Source organism: Salvelinus fontinalis, chromosome 18, assembly GCF_029448725.1.
Source record: "Salvelinus fontinalis isolate EN_2023a chromosome 18, ASM2944872v1, whole genome shotgun sequence".
In the NCBI taxonomy this organism is placed as follows: Eukaryota; Metazoa; Chordata; class Actinopteri; order Salmoniformes; family Salmonidae; genus Salvelinus; species Salvelinus fontinalis.
The window spans coordinates 52,147,043-52,174,901 of NC_074682.1; the positions used below are offsets into that span (position 1 = coordinate 52,147,043).

Genomic DNA, 27,859 nt, shown 5'->3' on the forward strand with positions numbered 1-27,859 from the left:
CTGGTACCTCCCGGTCTAAAATTTCCTCCCATGTCCATAAATCCTTGTATTGCTCCTGTTGCCGCTGGTCATGCCGCTTGGTCCTATGGTGGGTAATTCTGTCACGATCGTGTGGCGGATTAACGGACCAAAACGCAGCAGTTGGAAAATAAGCCATCTTCCTTTTATTATGAAGAAGGCAAGAAACGAAACAAAACACTGACACACTATACAAAACAAGAAAACGACCGTGAAGCTACTAACGTCGTGCACACACAGGCTACAAACGTTTACATAGACAATTACCCACAACCAATGAGAGCCTATGGCTACCCTAAATAAGGCTCCCAATCAGAGACAACCGAAATCAGCTGTCTCTAATTGGGAACTCATTCAGGTAACCATAGACTCTCCTAGATAACTAAACATACATAGACAACGCTAGACATCTACACTCAACACAAAACCATATACTACACCCCATAACCCCTTTACCATATAAACACCCAAAACCAACAAAACATAAACATTCCCCATGTCACACCCTGACCTAACTAAAATAATAAAGAAAACAAAGAATACTAAGGCCAGGGCGTGACACTCTGTTTGTGGAGTAAACGTGGTCTAGAGTTTTTTTTCCCCTCTGGTTGCACATGTAACATGCTGGTAGAAATCAGGTAAAACGGATTTAAGTTTGCCTGCATTAAAGTCTCCGGCCACTAGGAGCACCTCTTCTGGATGAGCATTTTCTTGTTTGCTTATGGCCTTATACAGCTCGTTGAGTGTGGTCTTAGTGCCAGCATTGGTTTGTTGTGGTAAATAGACGGCTACGAAAAATATAGACTGTCCCTTGGTAGATCGTGTGGTCTACAGCTTATTATGAGGTACTCTACTTCGGCCGAGCAATACCTCAAGACTTATTTAATATTAGACATTGCACCCCAGCTGTTATTGACAAATAGACACACACCCACGCCCCTCGTCTTACCATATGTAGCTGCTCTGTCCTGCCGATGCACGGAAAACCAAGCCAGCTCTATATTATCCATGTCGTTGTTCAGTAACGACATGAAACATAAGATATTACAGTTTTTAATGTCCAGTTGGTAGGATAGTCTTGATCGTAGATCATCTAGTTTATTCTCCAGTGATTGCACGTTGGCCAGTAGGACGGATGGTAGTGGTAGTTCACCGACAAATTCTCACAACACACCCTGACCTTCGCCCGTGTATCTCTTTTCTTCACGCGAATGACAAGGATTTAGGCCTGGTCTCGAGTAAGCAGTATATCCTTTGCGTCGGACTAATTCAAGACAAAATGGTGTCCAGAAGCTCTTTTCGGTCATAAGAGACGGTAGCAGCAACAATATCTACAAAATAAGTTACAAACAAAGTAAAAAAAACTAACAAAATAGCACGGTTGGTTAAGAGCCCATAAAACGGCAGCCATCCCCTCCAGGGCCATTATTATTTCACCACCCACTGCTTCGACCTCTTGCAGAAGATTTGTTTGTACTGCAAGTCCTCTGGAAAGACATGAAGACTGATCACAAGGATGTGTAAAACATGAAGACTAATCACAAGGATGTGTAAAACATGAAGACTAATCACAAGGATGTGTAAAACATGAAGACTAATCACAAGGATGTGTAAAACATGAAGACTGATCATGAGGATATGTAACCATGCAATAAACCATGGTCATTTGTAAACAAAAAAGGGTATGTGTTTTATTCAGAGTCATATAATGGGGCATTGAAATGGGCTATTAGCAAAGATGTGAAAAGTCGGGGCAGCTTGACTTGTAGACAGTCTAGTTTTGTATTGTTGTGTATGAGCTACAGTTGTGCTGTTGAGTAGACAAGCACTGCCAACCATAGAGTGAATAGGTTTAAGAGCCCCTGACTGCAAGGGTGTGAAATGTTTGAGGGGCACTTGTCTGGTATACACTGTAGTGTATTGGTGATTTTGTTTTCTCAAAAGTGTATTGTGCTTTCATAAATAGCTTTCACTCTCCTGGCTATTTTCAAAGTCAGATGATGTTGAGCTTCAGCTTATTCCAGGCTGAAAGCTTTCATCCAATGGGTGTACAGGCTCTGTACTACTAAAGCTGGTCATCGTCATCGACATAAGGATTATTCTGTAGGACACACAGTAGTCAGTGATTAGACAACATTTTACTACTTTGTCCCCATCAATACACACTCAAACAAGGTACTATATCCACCCAGCCCCTCATGTCAATAGATCATGCATTCTAACCTTCACACACACAATACCCACTGCCAACAGACATCAGTCAGTTACCGACGCCATCCGCCCTTACTAATACTTTTCTCCAATTTAGACTGAAAGCCTTGCATGAACAATCAACTAAGCCTCCACAATACAGAGAAAACTCCAGCAGAAGTTGTAGCCTACTTGTAAACACGCCAACCATGACAACAAGACACGGACCATGTTTATGCCAAACTCCAGTATATTTATTTACTCTTCATACAGTCATGGAAAGATTTGGTTTATTTTAGTAATGTAGAAGGTGACTTACATTAGTTCCTGGTGTTGAGCTTGATGTTGATGCGTTTGCAGATGTTGATGGGATCGGACTCTAAATAGAACACATAGTCACGTTAGCATCAACCGTAGTTATTTAGCTAGCTAGCTAACGTAACCTAACGAAGCTAATGTTAGCTTGCAAAGTTACAAATCACATTGCCAGATAGCAGCTGGCTAATTACATTGATATGATTTGGAATGTCTAGCCAGTGTATTATGAAACCTTAGATGAACAAACGTAGTTTGCTAGCTAACTAGCTAGTTAGCTAGGTAACGTTAGCTACGTTACCTCAGCTTCACTTCTTCTCTGCTGCTCTGATGTTGGCTGATCGGCTACCTTCCTCTTTTAAGTGAAGGGGAAAATCGAATAGCATCACTTTTCAACGTTCGACGACATGGCAAACCCATCAGTTCAGACTTCAGTTTCGTTTCGAAATCTTCTGGTTGAAAGTGGAGGCTACAAACACAGACATTTTGATATTTCTCACATCAACTGGATACACCTCCACGGGCCGGTACTACGTTCTGAAATTACTATGAATTGTGGATATTGTGATTGCTGTGTAGCTGGCCCGTTTCTACTGGTGAGATGCGGAAACACTCGTATTTGCTCTAAATTTTTACGACACACATGATATTTTAATAACATATTAATGGACATGTATAGTGAAACAGAAGATATCTCCAGGGTTATAGATGATATCACCATAATCAATAACCGTAATGAATGTTGAGTGTATGATTTGTTTTCTGCTATTTAATTAACCTGTTCCTATAGAAGAAGTCTATTTGAATTATACATTTTTTAACTAACATGCTTTTTTTAAAGATAGATTTTTTGTCAATCCAGCCTTTCAACAAAGGCTTTCTGTAGAGCAATAAAGACAGATTGAAGCTCTGACACAGCCTGGTCAGTGTAAGGGCTGTCGTTCTCCTCTTCCTCAGACGAGGAGAGGAGAGAAAGATCAGTGGACCAATACGCAGCATTCGGGAAATAAGCCATCTTTTATTTATAACGATGGCAACACGAAAACAAACACTTTCAAAATACAAAACAAGAAGACGACGTAGACGAAAAACTGAACATGAACTTACTTAACTAAAACGTAAAACTCACGGACAGGAACAGACTACATCAAAACGAAACGAACATCCAAACAGTCCCGTATGGTGCAAACATAACACAGATACGGAAGACAATCACCCACAAACAAACAGTGAGAACACCCTACCTAAATATGACTCTTAATTAGAAGAGAACGCAAAACACCTGCCTCTAATTAAGAGCCATACCAGGCAACCAAAACCAACATATAAACAGATAACATAGACTGCCCACCCAAAACACATGCCCTGACCTAAACACATACAAAAAACAACATAAAACAGGTCAGGACCGTTACAGAACCCCCCCCCCTCAAGGTGCGAACGCCGGACGCACCAGCACAAAGTCCAGGGGAGGGTCTGGGTGGGCAGTTGACCACGGTGGTGGCTCCGGCTCTGGACGCTGTCCCCACACCACCATAGTCACTCCCCGCTTCTGTCTTCCCCTCCCAATGACCACCCTAAAACTAACATCCCCTAAATGAATGGCCAGCACCGGGAGAAGGGGCAGCACCGGGACAAGGGGCAGCACCGGGACAAGGGGCAGCACCGGGACAAGGGGCAGCACCGGGACAAGGGGCAACACCGGGACAAGGGGCAGCACCGGGACAAGGGGCAACACCGGGACAAGGGGCAGCACCAGGACAAGGGGCAGCACCAGGATAAGGGGCAGCACCAGGATAAGGGGCAGCACCAGGATAAGGGGCAGCACCAGGACAAGGGGCAGCACCGGGATAAGAGGCAGCACCGGGATAAGGGGCAGCACCGGGATAAGGGGCAGCACCGGGATAAGGGGCAGCACCGGAACAAGGGGCAGCACCGGAACAAGGGGCAGCACCGGGACAAGGGGCAGCACCGGTACAAGGGGCAGCACCGGTACAAGGGGCAGCACCGGGATAAGGGGCAGCACCGGGACAAGGGGCAGGTCCCGGCTGATATACTCAGGCAGATCCTGACTGAACGGCTCTCGACGCTCATGGCTGGCTGACGGCTCTCGACGCTCATGGCAGGCTGACGGCTCTCGACGCTCATGGCAGGCTGACGGCTCTCGACGCTCATGGCAGGCTGACGGCTCTCGACGCTCATGGCGGGCTGACGGCTCTCGACGCTCATGGCGGGCTTACGGCTCTCGACGCTCATGGCGGGCTGACGGCTCTCGACGCTCATGGCGGGCTGACGGCTCTCGACGCTCATGGCTCTCTGACGGCTCTGGCTGCTCATGGCTCGCTGGCGGCTCTGGCAGATCCTGTCTGGTTGGCGGCTCTGGCAGATCCTGTCTGGTTGGCGGCTCTGGCAGATCCTGTCTGGTTGGCGGCTCTGGCAGATCCTGTCTGGCGGGCGGCTCTAGCGGCTCCTGTCTGGCGGGCGGCTCTAGCGGCTCCTGTCTGGCGGACGGCTCTGTAGGCTCATGGCAGACGGGCGGCTTTGCAGGCTCATGGCAGACGGGCGGCTTTGCAGGCTCATGGCAGACGGATGGCTCAGACGGCGCTGGGGAGACGGATGGCTCAGATGGCGCTGGGGAGACGGATGGCTCAGATGGCGCTGGGGAGACGGATGGCTCAGATGGCGCTGGTGAGACGGATGGCTCTGGCCGGATACGGCGCACTGTAGACCTGGTGCGTGGTGCCGGAACTGGAGGCACCGTGCTAAGGATAAGCACCTTCCTACTAGTGCGGGGAGCAGGGACAGGGCACACTGTACTCTCAAAGCCCACTCTATAACTGATGCAAGGTACCGGCACTGGTGACACCGGGCTGAGGACAAGCACATCAGGATTAGTAGGGGGAGAAGATACAGTGTGTACAGGGCTCTGGAGACGCACAGGAGGCTTTGTGCGTGGTGCCAGAACTGGAGGCACCGAACTGGATACACGCACTACAGAGAGAGTGCGTGGAGGAGGAACTGGGCTCAGGAGACGCACTGGTAGCCTAGTGCGTAGTGTAGGCACTGTAGGTACTAGGCTGGGGCGGGGAGGTGGCGCCGGAAATACCGGACCATGGAGGCGTACTGACACTCTTGAGCATTGAGCCTGCCCAACCTTACCTGGTTGAATGTTTCCGGTCACCCGACCAGTGCGGGGAGGTGGAATAACCCGCACCGGCATATGTAGGCGAACCGGGGAAACCATGCGTAAGGCAGGTGCCATGTATGCCGGCCCGAGGAGACGCACTGGAGACCAGACGCGTTGAGCCGGCCTCATGACACCTGGCTCAATACCCAATCTAGCCCTACCAGTGCGGGGAGGTGGAATAACCCGCACTGGCCTATGCACTCGTACAGGAGACACCGTGCGCTCTACTGCGTAACACAGCGCCTGCCCGTACTCCCGCTCTCCACGGTAAGCCTGGGAAGTGGGCGCAGGTCTCCTACCTGCCCTTGGCCCACTACCTCTTAGCCCCCCCCAAGAAATTTTTGGGTGTTACTTACGGGCTTTTTGGGCTTCCGTGCCAGACGCGTTCCCTCATAGCTCCGGTTCCTCTCTCCGGTAGCCTCTGCTCTCCTCAGTGCCTCCAGCTGTTCCCATGGGAGGCGATCCCTACCAGCCAGGATCTCCTCCCATGTGTAGCAACCCTTTCCGTCCAATATATCGTCCCATGTCCATTGCTCCTTCTTTTCCTGTCCCTTACTCCATTGAGTTTTCCCTTGCCGCTTGGTCCTAGTTTGGGTGGGTGATTCTGTAAGGGCTGTCGTTCTCCTCTTCCTCAGACGAGGAGAGGAGAGAAAGATCAGTGGACCAATACGCAGCATTCGGGAAATAAGCCATCTTTTATTTATAACGATGGCAACACGAAAACAAACACTTTCAAAATACAAAACAAGAAGACGACGTAGACGAAAAACTGAACATGAACTTACTTAACTAAAACGTAAAACTCACGGACAGGAACAGACTACATCAAAACGAAACGAACATCCAAACAGTCCCGTATGGTGCAAACATAACACAGATACGGAAGACAATCACCCACAAACAAACAGTGAGAACACCCTACCTAAATATGACTCTTAATTAGAGGAGAACGCAAAACACCTGCCTCTAATTAAGAGCCATACCAGGCAACCAAAAACAACATATAAACAGATAACATAGACTGCCCACCCAAAACACATGCCCTGACCTAAACACATACAAAAAACAACATAAAACAGGTCAGGACCGTTACAGTCAGCTGTGGAGGCAATAAAATACACCACTGTCATCTGCATACAGGTGACAGTATATATTTTTATTTTACAGATAAACCAATATTGTCAATGTAAATAGTGAAAAGAACCGGACAAATAATCGATCCCTGTGGGACACCCTTTGTTATGTCCAGAAAACCTGATTTAACACCATCAGTAAATACACACTCTGTTTTGTCCTTAAATGCAGCTTGGTCCAGGTAAATTGATGAATGCCTCTGAATAAGTAATGAGTGATCCATAGTGTCGAAGGCTTTATACACGTCAATAAAAAGGCCCGCACAGTGTTTCTTCTTATACAAACAATTAGGAACAACATTTTAAACCAAAGATGTAACAGAGATGGTGCTATGACCTGGTCTGAAACCTGACTGGTGTACTTTTAGAATACATTTTGTGTTCTCTTAAGGATCCGACCATTTTTTTCCATTTTCGCCTAAAATGACATACCCAAATTTGACTGCATGTAGCTCAGGACCTGAAGCAAGGATATGCATATTTTTTATACCATTTGAAAGGAAACACGTTGAAGTTTGTAGAAATGTGAAATAAATGTAGGAGAATATAACACATTAGATCTGGTAAAAGATAATACAAAGAATAAACATGCATTTTTTTTGTACCATCATCTTTGAAATGCAAGAGAAAGGCCATAATGTATTACTCCAGCCCAGGCGCAATTTCCATTTTGGCCACTAGATGGTAGCAGTGCATGTGCAAAGTCTTAGACTGATCCAATGAACCATTGTGTTTCTGTTCAAACTTTTGTATCAAGACTGCCAAATGTGCCTAATTTGTTAATGAATAACTTTTCAAGCTCAGAACTGTGCACTGTGCACACTGTGCACACTAATAGCTACTGTAAATTGGACAGTGCAGTTAGAGTAACAAGAATTTAAGCTTTCTGTCAATATCAGATATTTCTATGTCCCGGGAAATGTTCTTGTTACTTACAACCTCATGCTAATCACATTAGCCTACATTAGCTCAACCATTCCGCTAGGGACCCACCGATCCTGTTGAGGACAGAAACGCCACTCAAACTTTAGAACAGCAGACCGGTCTGGAATAGTGCGCTTGTCAAAGGTTTTTTGATACAATTTACACTTCTGGAACTATATCCATTTTAAATATTCATAAAAGCTCCATAGGCTTGAATGGGAAGTATTTTCATTTGTCACTGCTCTTACAACGTTTATGCAATCAACACCTAACCAACATTGACAGACTGACTCAATGTAGATTGCTTGTCAAAAGACTGTTGATGCTTTTAATCATTTTTGAATTATAACAGTTTTAAATTTGCATAAAAGCTATATAGACTTCTGCTCTTGATCCGTTTCAGCTACAAACATCAACCCAATGTTGACATGTGCAGACTGACTCAACTTAGATGGCTTCAACACAGCTTTTTGGCTACCATTCCTACTTCATAAACTAGACAGCTTGTTGTATCCCCATTCATTTCCATGACAGAATGCAGGCTTCACATTCCAAACCAAAATCACTGCCATGAAACGTTGCCGAATGTTCAAACTAAAATGCATTGAGAGCTTAAACACACATTCTATGGCTTATTCTATGATGACATAGTACTCACTCTAGCCTACTATACAAACCCACTATAATAACTCCACACCTACAGTATAAAACACCCCAAATAGGTAACTTTAACAAACAAAGCCTATGAAAACCCTAGTACTATCATTGTTATTGCTGCCATTACTATACTGCCATCACTACTACTAGTACTATTTCACAACCATAAATACTGTACTTCAAGACGAACAAGCACACCATATTTCCTTCAATAAATGTTCTATCCTAGTTATTATTAATGATTTATCTGTTATTACAGAAAACATGAAGGAACCAATCTGGGAGACCTGGCATCAAGACATTGGCCTGGTGTTTCCTTTCAGCTGTCAAACGGCTGTAACGGTGAAAATAAACCACATGTAGTGTCAATGCCTTTAAATAAAATATACAGTATTCCAATATTCCATTATCCCTGTTCTGGGCATATCGATTTACATAGCTCATACTGTATATAAAATCAATAATGGACAAAAACTACATCCTTTAAAAAAGTCCCGAACAGTCATTGTGATTCCCATGTAAAATAGCATTTTGAGTGACTAAAATATCTGCCATAATATTTTGGGAATTGAAATGCTATAAATTCTCTGAAGGCTAACTACCAGGAAGTTTGAAAAGACAGGTGGGCAGGGAGCTTACATTCATGAGCTCGCCTTGAATGACAGCTCTTGAAATGCCTTTGTCAAGCAACTTGGATGCAGTGAGCAGTGTTGCAGTAAAATAATCAAAAAGAAAATTTGGTGATACACAAAGCAACTCAAACAACATTAAAATTGCATCAATATTGTCATTTTTTAATATATATATATTTTTTTTATGCATCTTCGTTTTGGAATGTCTCTTGTGATGCGGTTCACAGCAGCACTGGCAGATGTGTTGACAACTGCATCAGAGTTTTGAACGACACTTTCCCTCCATTTGTTCAATGCTGGCTGAAAATCTAGCTAGGCTGAAAATCTAGCTAGGCTGAAAATCTAGCTAGGCTGAAAATCTAGCTAGGCTGAAAATCTAGCTAGGCTGAAAATCTAGCTAGGCTGAAAATCTAGCTAGCCATTAATTAGCTAACACCAGACACAGATGAAAGGGGAAACATATAAATATCTTTACCATAGTGTCTACTTCTGAGTCATATATGCTGACACCCTACAGTCAAAGTTTGGCACCAGTAGAGTAGCTATATAAACCCCGCCCCTCTGCAAACATACCTTGTCCGATGTTGGGTACAAAGCGGTACTTATTTTAAATTAGGTAAGAGAATATCATGTTACCATTGTCGTATCCACTTAATAATCCCGCCTCCTGAATCCAAGTGTTTGACACGGGGGAGGGGACCAGTAACTTTATGACCAAACTTGATCAATCTAGAAGCAACAATATCATTCAATTTCATGAAAAACATGATTTTGACTGTTCATTACTTTTTTTTTTTTAAATGGTGACCTTTCTTAAACTCCAAAAGATGCTGAGAAGAAGGGAAAAAAGAAAGAGATGGAAGGAATTGCAAGTCAGTGGGCTTGAGAACATTTTGAAAATATCTTGGCAGCTTAGGCTCAGAGCCCAGAATGTGTGAACAAAGCACAGTAGGGGTGGTAGAGGATGAACAATAGTTGATGGCTGGCCGAGGTGTACACAGACTAGAGACTATAGAGCTATCAGTCAGATCTGCAAGAACACCCTGTGTGTGTGTGTGTGTGTGTGTGTGTGTGTGTGTGTGTGTGTGTGTGTGTGTGTGTGTGTGTGTGTGTGTGTGTGTGTGTGTGTGTGTGTGTGTGTGTGTGTGTGTGTGTGTGTGTGTGTGTCACCGTCACCCAACAACCCAACACAAGAACTCATTAGCAGTCTAGGCCACACTCACTTCAAGGAGAAAGCTTATTTTAGATGGTAGACAGTACTTAAAGCCAGGGTCATTTATTCCTGTTCCCCTCTTTATCCCCACCTCTCCACCACTGCTGCTGCAGTCAGCAATATCACTGTATTGATTAATACTAATGGTTGAGACAGGAGAGAGAAGGGGGAGGAGGTGGTTCCTGTATATCAGGGATACTTGTGATCCCGAACTGTTCAAATTCCTCGTTGGCAGAGAGAACATTTTGCAGTTTTAAAGCACATTTCCTGCAATCCTACACATTTTTGCACATATTATGTGCGTTCTTATGCCGTTCTGCCAGTTGCATCAAGAATGAAGGTAAGACCCAAGTACAGACTGTGTGAAGTAACAATGTTTATTGTAACAACAGGGGCAGGAAAACGACAGGTCAAGGCAGGCAGGGGTAGGAGCAAAGGTACAGGACTGCAGGCAGGCTCAGGGTCAAGCAGACTGGTCAGGCAGGTGGGCCCGGAATCAGGACAGGCAGAGTGGTTAGGCAGGTGGGCCCGGAGTCAGGACAGGCAGAGTGGTCAGGCAGGTGGGCCCGGAGTCAGGACAGGCAGAGTGGTCAGGCAGGTGGGCCCGGAGTCAGGACAGGCAGAGTGGTCAGGCAGGTGGGCCCGGAGTCAGGACAGGCAGAGTGGTCAGGCAGGTGGGCCCGGAGTCAGGACAGGCAGAGTGGTCAGGCAGGTGGGCCCGGAGTCAGGACAGGCAGAGTGGTCAGGCAGGTGGGCCCGGAATCAGGACAGGCAAAGGTCAAAACCAGGAGGAAACTCATGGGCGAGAAAAGAGAAACTCGAAAAGGTAGGCGCTGAGACACAAAAAAACGCTGGTAGGCTTGGACAAACAAGACAAACTGGCACAGACAGACAGAAAACACAGGTATAAATACCCAGGGGATAAGTGGGGAAGATGGGTGACACCTGGAGGGGGGTGGAGACGAGCACAAGGACAGGTGAAACAGATCAGGGCGTGACAAGTTGAGTATGGGGGCTGTATGTGAATCAGATTACAGATAAGCACATTGTGGTATTATGACTGGGTGGTGTCCCAGTCATGGTGTCCCTTGAATGAAACAAATGTGATTTCTTTACAATCAAGTTGGTGCTTGTAATAAATTGAATCTTTACAACACTATTGGAGGTTTTTGAAAATTAATGGTAGGCTAGTCGCTAGCATAATGAGGTAGAACTGTTTTGAACGCAGGCTCTGACAGTCTCAGTGGTTGGCAATTATAATCAAGGGCGTTGGCAGAGTTACCTGTATAAAAATATCTCATTACCATGAGTAAGTAGGCTGGCGTGAGCAGAGGACGGCAGTGTATTATTAGTCCAAATAAGAGCAAGGTTTGAAGGCTACAGTGGGTCTGGATGAACTTGGAGACAACAGTAGTTTTGACTTGTGTCTGTGGTAACTAGTGGAAACTGTAAGAAATTGTAATAGATACTGGAAAGTAGTAATAACAACATTTCAACATAAGCCATCTTTTATACAAAATACACATACTCTTCATTTCTCTTGGACATATGCTGGACTCATTAAGACACCAACTACAGACACACACAATTCCCCTCCCCCATGATAACCACAGACACACACAACTCAAGGTTGGAGCACAAAACAAAGAACTTGCTCAGGAACCAATGGAACGTTGACACCAGGCCTGATCAGGACTACCCAAGACCCAGATCGACCAATCGGAAAGGCCAGACTACCAGATCAACCTACTTTGCTTGTTGTCTATATAAAACTGTACAACTGTTTAAACTGCCTCTTTTCCGGACGATTCCATACGAATCAGACAGAAAGAGCCGTGCCGCACGCTTTGCCTAATATTTTTACACTTGAATAAATCTGCCTTATTATACCATTATCCACCTCGTCCTATGTCTCCTCTTGTTCTCCTGTCTCCAGTAAACGTTTTATCAACAAAACCCCTGTTTTATAGGTGGAGGTGCATTCTCCATCATACCTGCTACCAGTCAGAGCACACAAACAAATAATTCAAAAGGTTTTGGGCTAAATCATAGAGAATGATAGAGACCTCTAGCGGCCAAAAGGCTGTGTTAGCATGGGCAGCGCCATTGAGGGCTTCCACACAGATGTTCCATTATATTGCCCAGACACTCCATTGGCCGCTCTAACAATGAAAAGAAATGTCTTCAAAAAATGGAAGGCAGGGCCTCCCGAGTGGCGCAGCGGTCTAAGGCACTGCATCACTATAGACCCGGGTTCGATCCCATGCTGTGCTACAGCCGGCTGCGACAGGGAGACCAATGAGACGGTGCAAAATTGGCACAGCGTCGTCCGGGTTAGGGGAGGGTTTGGCCCAGCATCGTCCGGGTTAGGGGAGGGTTTGGCACAGCGTCGTCCGGGTTAGGGGAGGGTTTGGCACAGCATCGTCCGGGTTAGGGGAGGGTTTGGTCGGCCGGGATGTCCATGTCTCATTGCGCTCTAGTGAATCCTAGGGCGGGCCGGGTGCATGCAAGCTGACTTCAGTCGCCAGTTGTACTGTGTTTCCACGGACACATTGGTGCAGCTGGATTCCGGGTTAAGCGAGCAGTGTGTCAAGAAGCAGTGCGGCTTGGCAGGGTCATGTTTCGGAGGACGCATGACTCTCGACCTTTGCCTCTCCCGAGTCTGTACGGGAGTTTCAGCTATGGGACAAGACTATAACTACCAATTGGAGAGAAAAAGTGGTAATTTTTTTTTTTTAAATAAATAAATTGAAGGCAGTTGGGAGAAGGAAAGATCAGGTGGGGCCATTCTGCCAATGAGTGCAGATACGAATGTGAACAACCACAACAGTCCTTGCTATCCGGGATCTTTGGGACATCCCTAGCCCATTGAAATGTAAAATGGTCAAGGTTATAGGCAGGGTAGGGACGGGACCATCCCAAGGATGCTGGAGAGCACTAACAGGCACAACTCTGATATAAAGTAATTTTTCTCCTTATATCAGTAGGCCTACATTCGTAACAACATAAGCATTACAAAACTTCTATTCAATTAAGTAAACCTCACGTAGCAAATAAGCCGTTAAATTTAGTTTGTTGACCAAATTTGACCTCTGTACAAAAACTTGTTTGGTAAGCAAAAAAATAGAAAACACCACCTGCTGGAGTAGACAGCTTTTGGGCTGAGTTATCCCTCTCTGAGTTATCCTTCTCTGAGTTATCCCTCTCTGAGTTATCCCTCTCTGAGTTATCCCTCTCTGAGTTATCCCTCTCTGAGTTATCCCTCTCTGAGTTATCCCTCTCTGAGTTATCCCTCTGAGTTATCCCTCTCTGAGCTATCCCTCTCTGAGTTATCCCTCTCTGAGTTACCCCTCTCTGAGTTATCCCTCTGAGTTATCCCTCTCTGAGTTACCCCTCTGAGTTACCCCTCTGAGTTACCCCTCTGAGTTACCCCTCTGAGTTACCCCTCTCTGAGTTATCCCTCTCTGAGTTATCCCTCTCTGAGTTATCCCTCTCTGAGTTATCCCTCTCTGAGCTATCCCTCTCTGAGTTATCCCTCTCTGAGTTATCCCTCTCTGAGTTACCCCTCTCTGAGTTACCCCTCTCTGAGTTATCCCTCTGAGTTATCCCTCTCTGAGTTACCCCTCTGAGTTACCCCTCTGAGTTACCCCTCTGAGTTACCCCTCTGAGTTACCCCTCTGAGTTACCCCTCTCTGAGTTATCCCTCTCTGATTTACCCCTCTCTGAGTTATCCCTCTCTGAGTTACCCCTCTGAGTTACCCCTCTCTGAGTTACCCCTCTCTGAGTTACCCCTCTCTGAGTTATCCCTCTCTGAGTTACCCCTCTGAGTTACCCCTCTCTGAGTTACCCCTCTCTGAGTTACCCCTCTCTGAGTTACCCCTCTCTGAGTTATCCCTCTCTGAGCTATCCCTCTGAGCTATCCCTCTCTGAGTTATCCCTTTCGCTTCGCCTCTTCCTCTCTGGCTGCCATCATTTTAATGTAGGAAACTGGTTGGGACTTCCAACATAATGTCTCTTTGTTTTCCAGGCCAACAGCAGGCCAACAGCAGCGCATCCCTCAAGTCATCTGGGGCATGAACATCCTGTGCCAGTGTGATCCGAGAGCGAACGTCCAGTTGTGGAGACTAAAGCACATCCATATTTTGAACATCACATATATGATTTCCCACTGTGCCCATGATAAAGTTAACTACGCTACTTTAGTTGGCTTCTTTGAGCATAGACCCGGGTTCGATCCCATGCTGTGCTACAGCCGGCTGCGACAGGGAGACCAATGAGACGGTGCAAAATTGGCACAGCGTCGTCCGGGTTAGGGGAGGGTTTGGCCCAGCATCGTCCGGGTTAGGGGAGGGTTTGGCACAGCGTCGTCCGGGTTAGGGGAGGGTTTGGCACAGCATCGTCCGGGTTAGGGGAGGGTTTGGTCGGCCGGGATGTCCTTGTCTCATTGCGCTCTAGTGAATCCTAGGGCGGGCCGGGTGCATGCAAGCTGACTTCAGTCGCCAGTTGTACTGTGTTTCCACGGACACATTGGTGCAGCTGGATTCCGGGTTAAGCGAGCAGTGTGTCAAGAAGCAGTGCGGCTTGGCAGGGTCATGTTTCGGAGGACGCATGATGCAATATAACCTATTCTGGGAGCCTAGCATATGTGTGTATGTGTAACTATGTGGAATATTCTTGGATCATTGTCTTCACTGAAAACAGGTACTCACACGAGGAGCAATATGAGTCCACACAATGACGTAGCAAATGTCCCTTCCAGTGATGTGGAGCTGACCTTGGACCTGGTGCCGGTAATGGTGGTCTTCATGGAGGCGGTAAGAAATAGAAATACTTTGAATTCAACATAGGGACACTTGACCTCCACCACTCCAGATCCCGTGACCCAAAGCCTTGACTCCTGCACATCCATCCCTGTAGCCATTTGAAATGCCTTGATGCCCTCTTCGTTATCTATCCCCCACTTCACAGACAACAACTGATCAGAGGACCCCTTTTTAGCAGCGACGGAGTAACGCGCTTGGCCCTAACCACTGTTCCATAATTGCTGTCCGTCATCCTCCCTCTCATAGTGTGCCAGTTGGGTTTGATGCGCTGTCCAACTTGCCTGCCGTATAGCCTCCTGCTGCTCCACCGACAGCGAACAAGCCAGACAGGATGTCTGCATGCCCCAGGTGCGCTTGTTTTTAACAATTCCGGTACAGACAGGGATGACAGGGAGGGTAGTGGTTGTTCTGGCTCAGGTTCAAGGAGACATGCCATTCCATTGAACCTGCCTCGGATATAGAGGGTTGTAGTCTTCAGCCAAATACAGGTTCTCCATTGACTGCACCTGGTTGGGCCACAGCTGGCTTCCTCCAATCACATTCCACATCCGTACGGATATTGTGAACTGCCAAAATAGGCTGCATGGCTACACAGATGAGCTCCATGGAGGCATTTGCATGTGGCAGAGAGAATCACCTGGTCACCTATACAGACCTGCCAACAGGAAGTGGTCACCTGCCAACAGGAAGGAGGTTAAGTGACACATGCCTTTCAATGCATGACTTTGAAGACCTTGAAATGCATTTGTTTGTAAGAAATGTGCTATATAAATAAAGTTTGATTTGATTGATGACATTACAGCTCTAGAATATTAATAAACTGTCATTTTCATGAGGACAAGTGCAGTTTTTCCATAAACTTATAATTGATAACTTGGGATTTTATCACTTGACATATCATATAGTGGAAAGGATCCTATAAATCAAGACTGAATGTACCACTCCATATAAATACTGTGCCTTTGTCTCTGGTTATGCAACTACAGTACAGTCTAGATGTATTAACAAAGTCAATTCTGAATGTCAATAGATTTTTTGATTCATTCTCATCAATGACAACATTCTAGAACTGAGTTATCACTCATCTAAGTCTGGTATCCGGGGTAATCTGGTTAATGATTATATACTTGATTAATTAAGTAGCTCTTTCCTTGTAGATTGTTGACAGCTGTATAGAACACATTGTATTGCTAAGATGTTCAAACTTAACTTAATAGCAACACTCACTGAGACAGGAAAAACTTCATCCCTCATGCTGGCCCTGACCAAACTGGTAAATTGCCCATCACTATAGCTGCACTTCTCAAAATGGCCAGACTGAGAGTGGTCTCCCCCCCTTTTTAAGCTCATCCCTGAAAAATGCCATAAGGTCTGAAATAGACACCAAAGTTGACATACTGTACAAACACTTGAATGCTAAGTAATACAAAATTATTTTTTGATCAACTGCTCTGCGAATTAGCTAGCTAAAGTGTAGTCAGTGGCTACTGTCGATAAAACTGAGAAAGGGGACTGAAGAGGAACCTGTCCCCAATCCATGATGAATCCATGTGCTGTGTGACATGAATGGAATAAAGTGTTGAACCTCTTCAGTCCCCTTTCTCTGATCGCGCTGGTGAATGGTAGATGACATTGTCAGTTAGAAATGAGGTGCTGCAGCTTCCTGCTAAATTTGTAGTCTTGCTGCGGCCTTTTCTGTTGTTAATTATTTCACATTTTTGAGTAAATTGAGGCAAATATATTGATAAAACTGACCTTGTCCGAGAGATAATTACATGGTTATCAAAATGTCACACCAAGGTAAGCCTAAACCAAACACATACTTAAACACATACAATAAATGTGTGTAAAATTCACTATAGCTGTGTTCAAATACTCATACTAACAAACTGTATACCACATACTTAATGAGTATATACTACCTACTATATACTATTTGTTCATTTTAGTATACTGTGAACGAACGGTATCCTTTCAGTTGAGTGTACTAGCGGTACAAACATTATTGGACACAGGCAACAGCACAAAGGTCAAGAAGGTAGAGACAACAATACATCATACAAAGCAGCCACAACTGTCAGTAAGAGCGTCCATGATTGAGTCTTTGAATGAAGAGATTGAGATAAAATTGTCCAGATATAACCAACAAGTGATATGTTTCAGTAAGTTTGGATTTTTTGCATATATAGTAATGGTTATCAACTGTACTGCAGGGATGGAACGTAAGTAGCAAAAACATAGAGGTTGTGGTGGCAGCTGCAGAGAGGTATTTGAGTGTGTGAGACTTCAGAAGAGTTACAGGGTGTGCTAAGCAGTGGTGTCCCATCTTTTCAGGCTGTTGTCCTGAAGTAGGACTAAATAGATTGAAATAGTGGAGTATGGTATGTTGTGAGTGTAGTGTAAGATGTTTGTTGTCTTTTTTATTCTTTTTTATTGTATACTGCAGCCTAGTATGTGGCGGTAATGCAACATTTATTGGATGCCAACCTCCGTTAAAACTCATTTAGGCTCCTGAGTGGTGTAGCTGTCTAAGGCACTGCATCTCAGTGCAAGAGGTGCCACTAGAGTCCCTGGTTCAAATCCAGGCTGTTTCACATCCGGCTGTGATTGGGAGTCCCATAGGGCGATGCACAATTGGCCCTGCATCGTCCGGGTTTGGCTGGTGTAGGCCGTCATTGTAAATAAGAATTGTTCTTAACTGACTTGCCTCGTAAAATCATTGGTTACATTTTAAAAAGAAGAAGACGAAGAAGATCACGTGGTACAAGTCTCTTCCGCATTTGGTGGTCTCGTGACAACAGCTTTGAGTTCTGATAGCTTGCTAAATTAAAATATCTCTGATTAAAACAACTGAACGAACAACAAAGTAAAAATGCTTTCTCGTTTATTAAAGGAGCACCAATCCAAGCAGAACGAACGAAAAGAACTTCAAGGTGAGAGGAAAGAAGGTATCGTGCGAAACTGAAGTTGTCTGATTAGCTAGCGATAGTTATGCTAAAACAATACTACTAAATATAGCTAGCTAGCTAATTTGCGAGCAGCAACGTTGAGCTTGTTCGAGTTAAGTTACTTGTGTTCCCTAACCTAGACTGACACAAAGGCAGACAACTGTTGGAAATGCATGAGATGGGACAAGTATTGTGAATTTCGTGACTAACTGCATGTATAACTAGCTTATTTTAACTAGTAAATGGCCGTTCACACCAAGGTCGATAACTAACTATAACGATATATTATACATAACTATGACACGTTGGCGAGCATCCACACTAGAGGAGAGTGTATTGTTATACAGTACTGTCAATCAACTTATCAAAACCTCCTATTGCTCCCTGTAGGCCTATGAATAAGGTGGTAACACAGACCATTCAGTGCTTCCGGGTGTGTTAGTTGTCATAGTGACTTTCCTCCTTCCAAATCAAATTTTATTGTTCACATATACATATTTAGATGTTATTGCAGGTGTAGTGAAATGATTGTGTTCCTAGCTCCAACAGTGCAGTAGTATCTAACAATACACACAAATCTTTGGGTTTTAACAGCAGTTGGGTATCCAATATGCTGCATTACCCCCCCCCCCCCACCCCCCAACTGGATTATAATATACATCCATTATACTTGGGGGTATATATTCCCTGAATAGGTTAGCTGTAGTTGAGAGGCAGCGGAGAGGCCAGGTGTATAGTTGCTCAAAGAGAAGCCTGCTGTAACCAAAGTTAGAAACATATATGCAACACATCATTCATTAGCTAAACATTAGGCATAATACTGCAGTGAATAGGCTATAGGCCTACCCAATGAATTTCCACAGTGAAAGATAAAAAGATCATTTTAAAAAAGCGCATTATGAGATGACAGGCAGCCTAGGATAGGCTACACTGCGTAGGCTCCCCAGGCTGCGCTCTCAGTTCATGTGGGGTTCATATGGGGCTCAAATCTCCCCAATTTGTTAAGCTTTTTAAGGACAAGAACATTTATATTTTTTTCTTTCACCTTTATTTAACCAGGTAGGCTAGTTGAGAACAAGTTCTCATTTACAACTACCTAGGCTATAACAACACAATGTAATAATGCATATATTTTTTGCAGTAAATGTCATTTCAATAACCCTGTGTTCTGAATGCATGTTTCATTCCCAAATAATACAAATCTGATCGGCAACCATTTGGGTCAGTAAATTGTATTTTCTAGACAGTTTACAAGGTCCAGAAAGGCACATTAGCAACCAGTCAGTGTGTATTTTGTCAGGATGTTATCAGCGTTAACAGATACTATTGGTAAATATGTGCTGTTTGTTGTGGATTATAATTCTCCCAAAATGTCCTAGAATTAATGTTGCCAACAATATGCTCACATGTCTAGTTGCCCAGGCAAGTTTACTGTGCTCTCCTCTCCAAGCAGCCTCACACACCTAGAACTAAGAACACTTCAATGGAAGTGTCCCTTCATTGGAGGGACAGGGGGGAAAAATTACTCTGAAAGTGATCCAAAACGATGGCTCTCGTTCTCCACTATTTTTGTAGTTATCGTTGTAGTATGAAAGCACCTGTTAACTTGAATTAGATTATAACAATAAAACAGTTATCATCTTTGGTGTGGACGGCCCTTAACTATGGTCCCATCATGCAACAACAACAACAAATTGTATCTAGTTCTGTGTTAGTAGAGGAACTCGCACAGATGCCCTGGACCAAAGCTAGCTAGCGCATAACTAAGTAGCCTCAGAAATCAGCTAGCTAGCTTCTTGCTTCTTCTTGACCTGATGGCTAACCGGCTAGCTGCACATGCTGCCATCTCCAGCGCAGGCACATTCCATTCACCCATGACATGACAGCTGTTTTCTTTTTCCCTGCACAGAGGGACGTAGACGAGAGGCAATTACTGCTGCCACCTGTCTAACAGAAGCCTTGGTGGACCACCTTAATGTGGGGTATGTAATGGCTTGTTTGTAACTTACCTGTTTTATGTGACCCATTCTACGTCCTATTGGTTCAAGTCCTTCAGCTGTTCAACTCAGCCAAATCAGCTCAAATGGCTTGACGCGTGACATATTAGACATTTGTTGTAACCTGAATTTAAAATGTTTAGCTACCATCTTCTGTTTGAGTAGCCGTGGCTTATTATAGCATGTTATAATTGAAGAATGCCTGCAAATTTGAACCTTGTGGGGCACTGTCCCATACACAGATTAAACTTCATCCTGGACTAAAAAGCATTTTTAATGGAGATTCTCAAGTGAGTTGTGTTTTTACAGGCCTAGACATAATCTGTGTTGGAGAAACTACCCCCTGTTTGTGTGCTTAGCCTTCAATCACTGTGTTAACCAAAGATGGCATGAGACTCCACAGCAGAATGTACACTTGTAATATAGAATCGTTATGACAGCTACATAAAGGCCAAACCCAAGAAAAGCGTCTCAGTGAGCCACAGTTAGACGTGACCACCGTTGTTGTGCTGCTACATTATATTGCCGTTAACAACAAGAGGAGAAAGTCAAGTGTAGCAACTTTTCTCTCTCTTTGAGATTTAACGTCAAGGAGTTTATTAAGGACATCATTTTACACTTTTTCAGGAACTGTCAGTCTACTTTCCCTTCAGTTTCCAATATCAAATAGAATGCCTTTGCCCATAAGATGTAATCCGACCAACCTCCTATTGAATAATGGAACTTAGTTAGCTTCCATTCTTGTGCCAAACTTTGCATTCATTTTCTGATCATCTCCGAACTCTTGTGGCTGATACCGTTGTTATACACATCTATATTGTGTTATAACGTCTTATTGTAAGTAACATTGTTTTAACATGTGCTATACATGTTATAGCCCTACTCATCTTCCAGTTACTGCGTGTTTAATTCCAGGGTGGCCAAGGCGTATGTGAACCAGAGGAAGCTGGACCATGAGGTGAAGACGTTACAGGTGCAGGCCGGCCAGTTCTCCAAGCAGACTGGCCAGTGGATTAGTATGGTGGAAGGCTTCAACCAGGCCCTGAAGGTACACACACACACTGTCAACCCTATATGGTCTTAGATTAGGAACCAACATCTCTAGATTAGGATTAGGTTAGATTAGGAACCAACATATTTTGGTGAGTGGTGGCAGACAACATGTTTGAGTGTTTTTAAAGATGCCAGGAGAAGGGGTATGGGGTATTTTCTTTCTGCAACCAAATCAAAGGTATCTTTACTATCCCTAGAGACAGAAGTTAGATTGAACAGTTCCACTCCTTTTTTGATGTATCATGAGCTCTGTCATTTATCCAGTGAAACATTCTAACGTTCAAAAGCAGTTTAGCCAAGGTCATATGTGTGTGTGTGTGTGTACACACGTATGTATGTATGTGTGTGTGTGTGTGTGTGTGTGTGTACACACGTATGTGTGTGTGTGTGTGTGTGTACACGTGTGTGTGTGTGTGTACACATGTATGTGTGTGTGTGTACACGTGTGTGTGTGTGTGTGTGTGTATATATATGTGTGTGTGTGTGTGTGTGTGTGTGTGTGTATATATAACATATATTTTTATTTTCATCCATCGTCACAACAGGAGGCCTTTTACCAGGCTGTCGTTGGAAATAATAATTTGTTCTTAAATTGACTTGCCTGTTTTAAAAAGAGGTTAAATAGGCCTCCCGGGTGGCGCAGTGGTCTAGTGCACTGCATCGCAGCGCTAGCTGTGCCACCAGAGATTCTGGGTTCGCGCCCAGGCTCTGTCGGTCCGTGGGGCGACGCACAATTGGCCTAGCGTCGTCCGGGTTAGGGAGGGTTTGGCCGGTAGGGATATCCTTGTCCTATCGCGCACCAGTGACACCTGTGGTGGGCCGGGCGCAGTGCGCGCTAACCAAGGTTGTCAGGTGCACGGTGTTTCCTCCGACATGGTGTTTCCTGGTGCGGCTGGCTTCCGGGTTGGGTTGTGTATCGGAGGACGCATGGCTTTCGACCTTCGTCTCTCCCGAGCCCTAACGGGAGTTGTAGCGATGAGACAAGATAGTAATTACTAACAATTGGATACCACGAAAAAAAAGAGGTTAAATAAAAAAAAAATACAATTACAGTAGGCCTCAAGCACATCAATATATATCTGACTCACATCTGACTCACAGATATAAACTGACTCACAGATAGCTACTGTTCTACCAAGACTACTCTTTCTCAGCTGTAAGACAATCTCTGTGCTGTGTCTTTGTTAGCATAGTGGAGGTAACTGAGGTATGAAGGAAATCCAAACCCTTGTTGTTGAACATCAAACACAACATTCCCTCTATCTGGCCTTCTACAATGTCCTGAGAAGCTGGTGCATTATCCTTGTCATATACTGCAAACTGAGAAAAGAAGGTGTCACTAGCCTGAGGGACCTTGGCTTGGTCAGGGAGAGGGGGAGCGATGCTTTATTACCGTCATCTGAGTCATCTCAGATATAGTTCATTTTTTTGCTTTGTCAAGAGGATGACTTTCAGGACATTCTGACAATGAGATGAACCTCCATGTCTGGTGCTCATTCATAAAGTTGACAGTACCACCCCCTTGTGGCAGGAAATTATCATGACCATTTTCCATTACCATTTTCCACATTTTGTTACATTACAGTCTTATTCTAAAATGTATTAAATAAAAAAATGTCCTCAATCTACACACAATACCCTATAATGACAAATCAAAAACAGGTTTTTAGACATTTTTGCAAATGTATTCAAAATAAATAACAGAAACCTTATTTACATAAGTGTTAAGACCCTTTGCTATGAAACTGGAACTTGAGCTCAGGTGCATCCTGTTTCCATTAATCATCCTTGAGATGTTTCTACAACTTGATTGGAGTCCACCTGTGGTAAATTCAATTGATTGGACATTATTTGGAAAGGCACACACCTGTCTAGATAAGGTCCCACAGTTGACAGTGCATGTCTGAGCAAAAACCAAGCCATGAGGTCGAAGGAATTGTCCGTAGAGTCAGGATTGTGGCGAGGCACAGATCTGGGGAAGGGTACCAAAACATTTCTGCAGCATTGAAGGTCCCCAAGAACACAGTGGCTTCTATCATTTTTAAATGGAAGAAGTTTGGAACCACCAAGACTCTTCCTAGAGCTGGCCGCCAAGCCAAACTGAGCAACCGGGGAGAAGGGTCTTGGTCAGGGAGGTTACCAAGAATCAGATGGTCACTCTGACAGAGTTCCAGAGTTCCTCTGTGGAGATGGGAGAACCTTCCAGAAGGACAACCATCTCTGCAGCACTCCACCAATCAGGCCCTCTCTCAGACCATGAGAAACAAGATGCTCTGATCTGATGAAACCAAGATTGAACTCTTTGGCCTGAATGCCAAGTGTCACGTCTGGAGGAACCCTGGCACCATCCCTACGGTGAAGCATGGTGGTGGCAGCATCATGCTGTGGGGATGTTTTTCATCTGCAGGGACTGGTAGACTAGTCTGGATCGAGGGAAAGATCAAAGGAGCAAAGTACAGAGAGATCCTTGATTAAAAACCTGCTCCAGAGCACTCAGGGCTTCAGACTGGGGTGACGGTTCACCTTCCAAGAGGACAACGACCCTAAGCACACAGCCAAGACAACATGGAGTGGCTTCGGGACAAGTCTTTGAGTGGCCCAGCCAGAGGCCGGACTTGAACCCGATCGAACATCTCTGGAGAGACCTGAAAATAGCTGTGCAGCAACGCTTCCTATCCAACATGACAGAGCTTGAGAGGATCTGCAGAGAACAATGGGAGAAACCCCCCCCCCCCCCCCCCCCCAAATACAGGTGTGCCAAGCTTGTAGCATCATACCCAAGAATACTTGAATATATAATCGCTTCCAAAGTGTCTTCAACAAAGCACTGAGTAAAGGGTCTGAGTACCTACGTAAATGTGATGTTTCAGTTTCAGTTTACATAATACATTTGCAAAACATTTTAACCTGTATTTGATTTGTTATTATTGTGGTATTGTGTGTAGATTGAGGAAAAATAAATGAATTTAATGCATTTTAGAATAAGGCTGTAACGTAACCAAAGCAATACTTTCCGAAGGCACTGTATTTAGAAAGTACAAGTATTTACACCCCTTGACCTTTTCCACATTTTGTTGTGTTACAGCCTGAATTTAAAATGGATTAATAATAATAATTGGAAAAGTATTTTTATAAATTTTTATAATCATCACTGCCCTACACAATACCCCAGAATGTCAAAGTGGAATTATGCTTTTCAACATTTTTACAAATTAATAAAAAATGCTGAAATGTCTTTAGTCAATAAGTATTCAACCACTTTGTTCTGGCGAGCCTAAAAAATTGTTTAACAAGCCACATAATAAGTTGCATGGACTCTGTGTGCAATAATAGTGTTTAACATCATTTTTGAATGACTACCTAATCTCTATACCCCACACATACAATTATCTGTAATGTCCCTCAGTGAATTTCAAACACAGATTCAACCACATCTCTACATGAAAATGGCACTAGAGGGGATGGCTGCTCTTGACCAATTGTGCTATTTTGTGTTTTTTATTTTTTGCATTGTTTAACTTATTTTGTCTCTTATGACTGAAAAGAGCTTTTGGTTATCAGAACAGCGATTACTCACCTCAAACTGGTGTGTGTCTATTTGTCAATAATAGCTGGTGTCTAATATTGAGGAAGTCTCAAGGTATTGCTTGCCTGAGGTAGAGTACCTCATGATAAGCTGTAGACCACACTATCTACCAAGAAACTTTTCATCTATATTTTTTCGTAGCTGTCTATTTACCACAACAAGCTGAAGCTGGCACTAAGACCACACTCAACGAGCTGTATACGGCCATAAGCAAACTTGAAAATGCTTTTCCAGAAGCGCCGCTCCTAGTAGCCGGGGACTTTCATGCAGGGAAACTTAAATCCGTTTTACCTCATTTCTATCAGCATGTTACATGTGCAACCAGAGGGGGGGAAAAACTCTAGACCACCTTTACTCCACACACAGAGACGCATACAAAGCTCTACCTCGCTCTCCATTTGGCAAATCTGACCATAATTCTATCCTCCTGATTCCTGCTTACAAGCAAAAACTAAAGCAGGAAGTACCAGTGACTCGCTCAATACGGAAGTGGTCAGATGACGCAGATGCTACGCTACAGTACTGTTTTGCTAGCACAGACTGGAATATGTTCCGGGATTCAGGAGTATACCACCTTCGTCACCGGCTTCATCAATAAGTGCTTTGACCAGTCGTCCCCACGTACATATCCCAACCAGAAGCCATGGATTACAGGCAACATCTGCACAGCGCTAAAGGCTAGACTTGCTGCTTTCAGGGAACTGGACAGTAATCCGGACGCTTATAAAAAATCACGCTATGCCCTCAGACGGGCTATATGCCTTTCATGCTTGCTTCAAGGCAAGCAACACTGAAGCATGCAGCTAGTGCTCTCATGTTCTGTACGACTATGATCACTCTCCCCGTAGCCAATATGAGCAAGACCTTTTAAACAGGTCAACATTCACAAGGATTACCAGGACGTGTAGTTAGAGCATACACAGACCAACTAGCAAGTGTCTTCACTGATATTTTCACCCTCTCCCTGACAGAGTATGTAATACCTACATGTTTTAAGCAGACCACCATAGTCCCTGTGCCCAAGAAAGCGAAGGTAACCTGCCTAAATGACTACTGCCCCGTAGCAATCACGTCGGTAGCCATGAAGTACTTTGAAATGCTGGTCATGGCTCACATCAACACCATCATCCCGGAAACCCTAGTCCATTCTAATTCGCATACCGCCCCAACAGATCCACAGATGATGCAATCTCTATTGCACTCCACAATGCCCTAACCCACCTGGACAAAAGGAACACCTATGTGAGAATGCTGTTCTTTGACTACAGGTCAGTGTTCAACACCATAGTGCCCACAAAGCTCATCACTAATCTAAGGACCCAGGGACTAAACACCTCCCTCTGCAACTGGATCCTGGACTTCCTGACGGGCCACCTCCAGGTGCTAAGGGTATGCAACAACACCTCTGCTTAGTCCCTTCCTGTACTCCCTGTTCACCCACGACTGATTGGCCAAGCACCACTCCAACACCATCATTAAGTTTGCTGACGACACAACAGTGGTAGGCCTGATCACCGACAACGATAAGACGGCCTATAGGGAGGTCAGAGACCTGGCAGTGTGGTGCCAGGACAACAACCTCTCCCTCCAACATAATTAAAGACAAAGGAGCAGATCGTGGACTACAGGAAAAGGAGGGCCGAACACGCCCCCATTCACATCGACACGGCTTTAGTGGAGCCGGTCGTGCGTTTTCAAGTTCCTTGGTGTCCACATCACCAACAAACCATCTCGGTCCAAACACATCAAGACAGTCGTGAAGAGGGCACGACAACACCCTTTTCCCCTCAGGAGACTGAAAAGATTTGGCATGGGTCCCCAGATCGTCAATGGTTCTACAGCTGCACCATCGAGAGCATCCTGACTGGTTGCTTCACCGGTCAGGTGATGGCAACTGCTCGGCATCCGACCGTAAGACACGCCCAGCCCAGTACATCACTGGGGCCAAGCTTCCTGCCATCCAGGACCTCTATACCAGTGGTGGAAAACGTACTCAAAATGTAAAGATACTTGGGGGGATAAAAAGAAACGGAATAGAGCTAAGCACTGGAAAGTTCCTAGAGAAAATTGGTTGTCTGCTTTCCAACAGACACTGGGAGACACATTCACCTTTCAGCAGGACAATTACCTAAAACATAAGGCCAAATCTACACTGAAGTTGCTTACCAAGAAGACATTGAATGTTCCCGAGTGGCCTAGTTACAGTTTTGACTTAAATTGGCTTGAAAATATATGGTAAGACTTGAAAATGGCTGTCTAGCTATGATCAACAACCAACTTGACAGAACTTCAAGAATTTTAGAAAGAATAATGTGCAAATATTGTTCGATCCATGTCGGGGACTCTGGGATTTTAGTGTTTTTGTAACTGCTGTTTCCTGCTATCTAGAGCAGGATGACAACACCTGTTGTTTACGAAGCAAGTGATGAATACAATTAGATTCTATTTGATCCTATGGTTCTAAGATTAACTTAGCCTTAAGATACGTTTGAGAAACCGGACCCTGGTCATTACCAGAATAACTAAAACAGTTATGCATTTGTAATCTATCTGTGCAGGCTACTTATTCATGTTTAGTTCTAACCCTTCCCAGTTGTATCTTTAGCATTGGCTCCTAACCTTTTATCTTTCTCTTGACCAGGAAATCGGTGATGTGGAGAACTGGGCTCGCAGTATTGAGATGGATATGAGAACCATCGCCACAGCTCTGGAGTACGTGCACAAGGGACAGCTCACATCAACCTCTTCATAGACACTCTGAACCTAAACCCAGAACTGATGGACTGCTGCTAGCATTGGTAGCTGAACACTCTCACTGTGAAAGAGGGGGTGGATTCACAGCGGATACCACAATTCTGGACCCAAAATCCCGATAAGCCATCTATCTCAAAGGACTATACGTGGGTTCAGACATGACTACAGCTTTAAGGCTCTGTCCAGTGTTCATGAGTGACACATTGCGTTACAGTAGGTATGTCTATGGACAAATAAACCTTATTGATCAGAGCATCTAAGTCCCATCGGCAATGTTGTTTTGTTAACAACACTTGAATTGTTTAAGATCTATACCACATATAATAACTTTGTGGTGGAAATATCTAACTGTCCTACTATGTGTAATAATGGGCCATAACCTCACATAACTCACCTCTCATAACCTAATGGTCCATGTGAATTTAGCAA

The 27,859-nt window shown here is 44.5% G+C and overlaps 1 protein-coding gene across 1 annotated transcript; it reads left to right on the forward strand.

The window, feature by feature from the left end:
• Nucleotides 1-17,838: 17,838 nt before the first annotated feature.
• On the forward strand, nt 17,839-27,685 carry LOC129815738 (biogenesis of lysosome-related organelles complex 1 subunit 1). Its single transcript, XM_055869814.1, has 4 exons — nt 17,839-18,025; nt 19,950-20,022; nt 20,953-21,085; nt 27,318-27,685. Exons 1-4 carry the CDS (start codon nt 17,965-17,967, stop codon nt 27,426-27,428), a joined length of 378 nt encoding a protein of 125 aa, XP_055725789.1. The 5' UTR covers nt 17,839-17,964; the 3' UTR covers nt 27,429-27,685.
• The last annotated feature ends 174 nt before the right edge of the window (nt 27,686-27,859 follow it).

Excerpts from the sequence above, each read along its gene's own strand:
- LOC129815738 (XM_055869814.1), top strand. The coding sequence starts at position 17,965 with ATGCTTTCTCGTTTATTAAAGGAGCACCAATCCAAGCAGAACGAACGA. Across the intron at positions 20,023-20,952 it reads GTGGACCACCTTAATGTGGG|GGTGGCCAAGGCGTATGTGA; the intron begins GTATGTAATGGC and ends GTTTAATTCCAG. Across the intron at positions 21,086-27,317 it reads GCTTCAACCAGGCCCTGAAG|GAAATCGGTGATGTGGAGAA; the intron begins GTACACACACAC and ends TCTCTTGACCAG.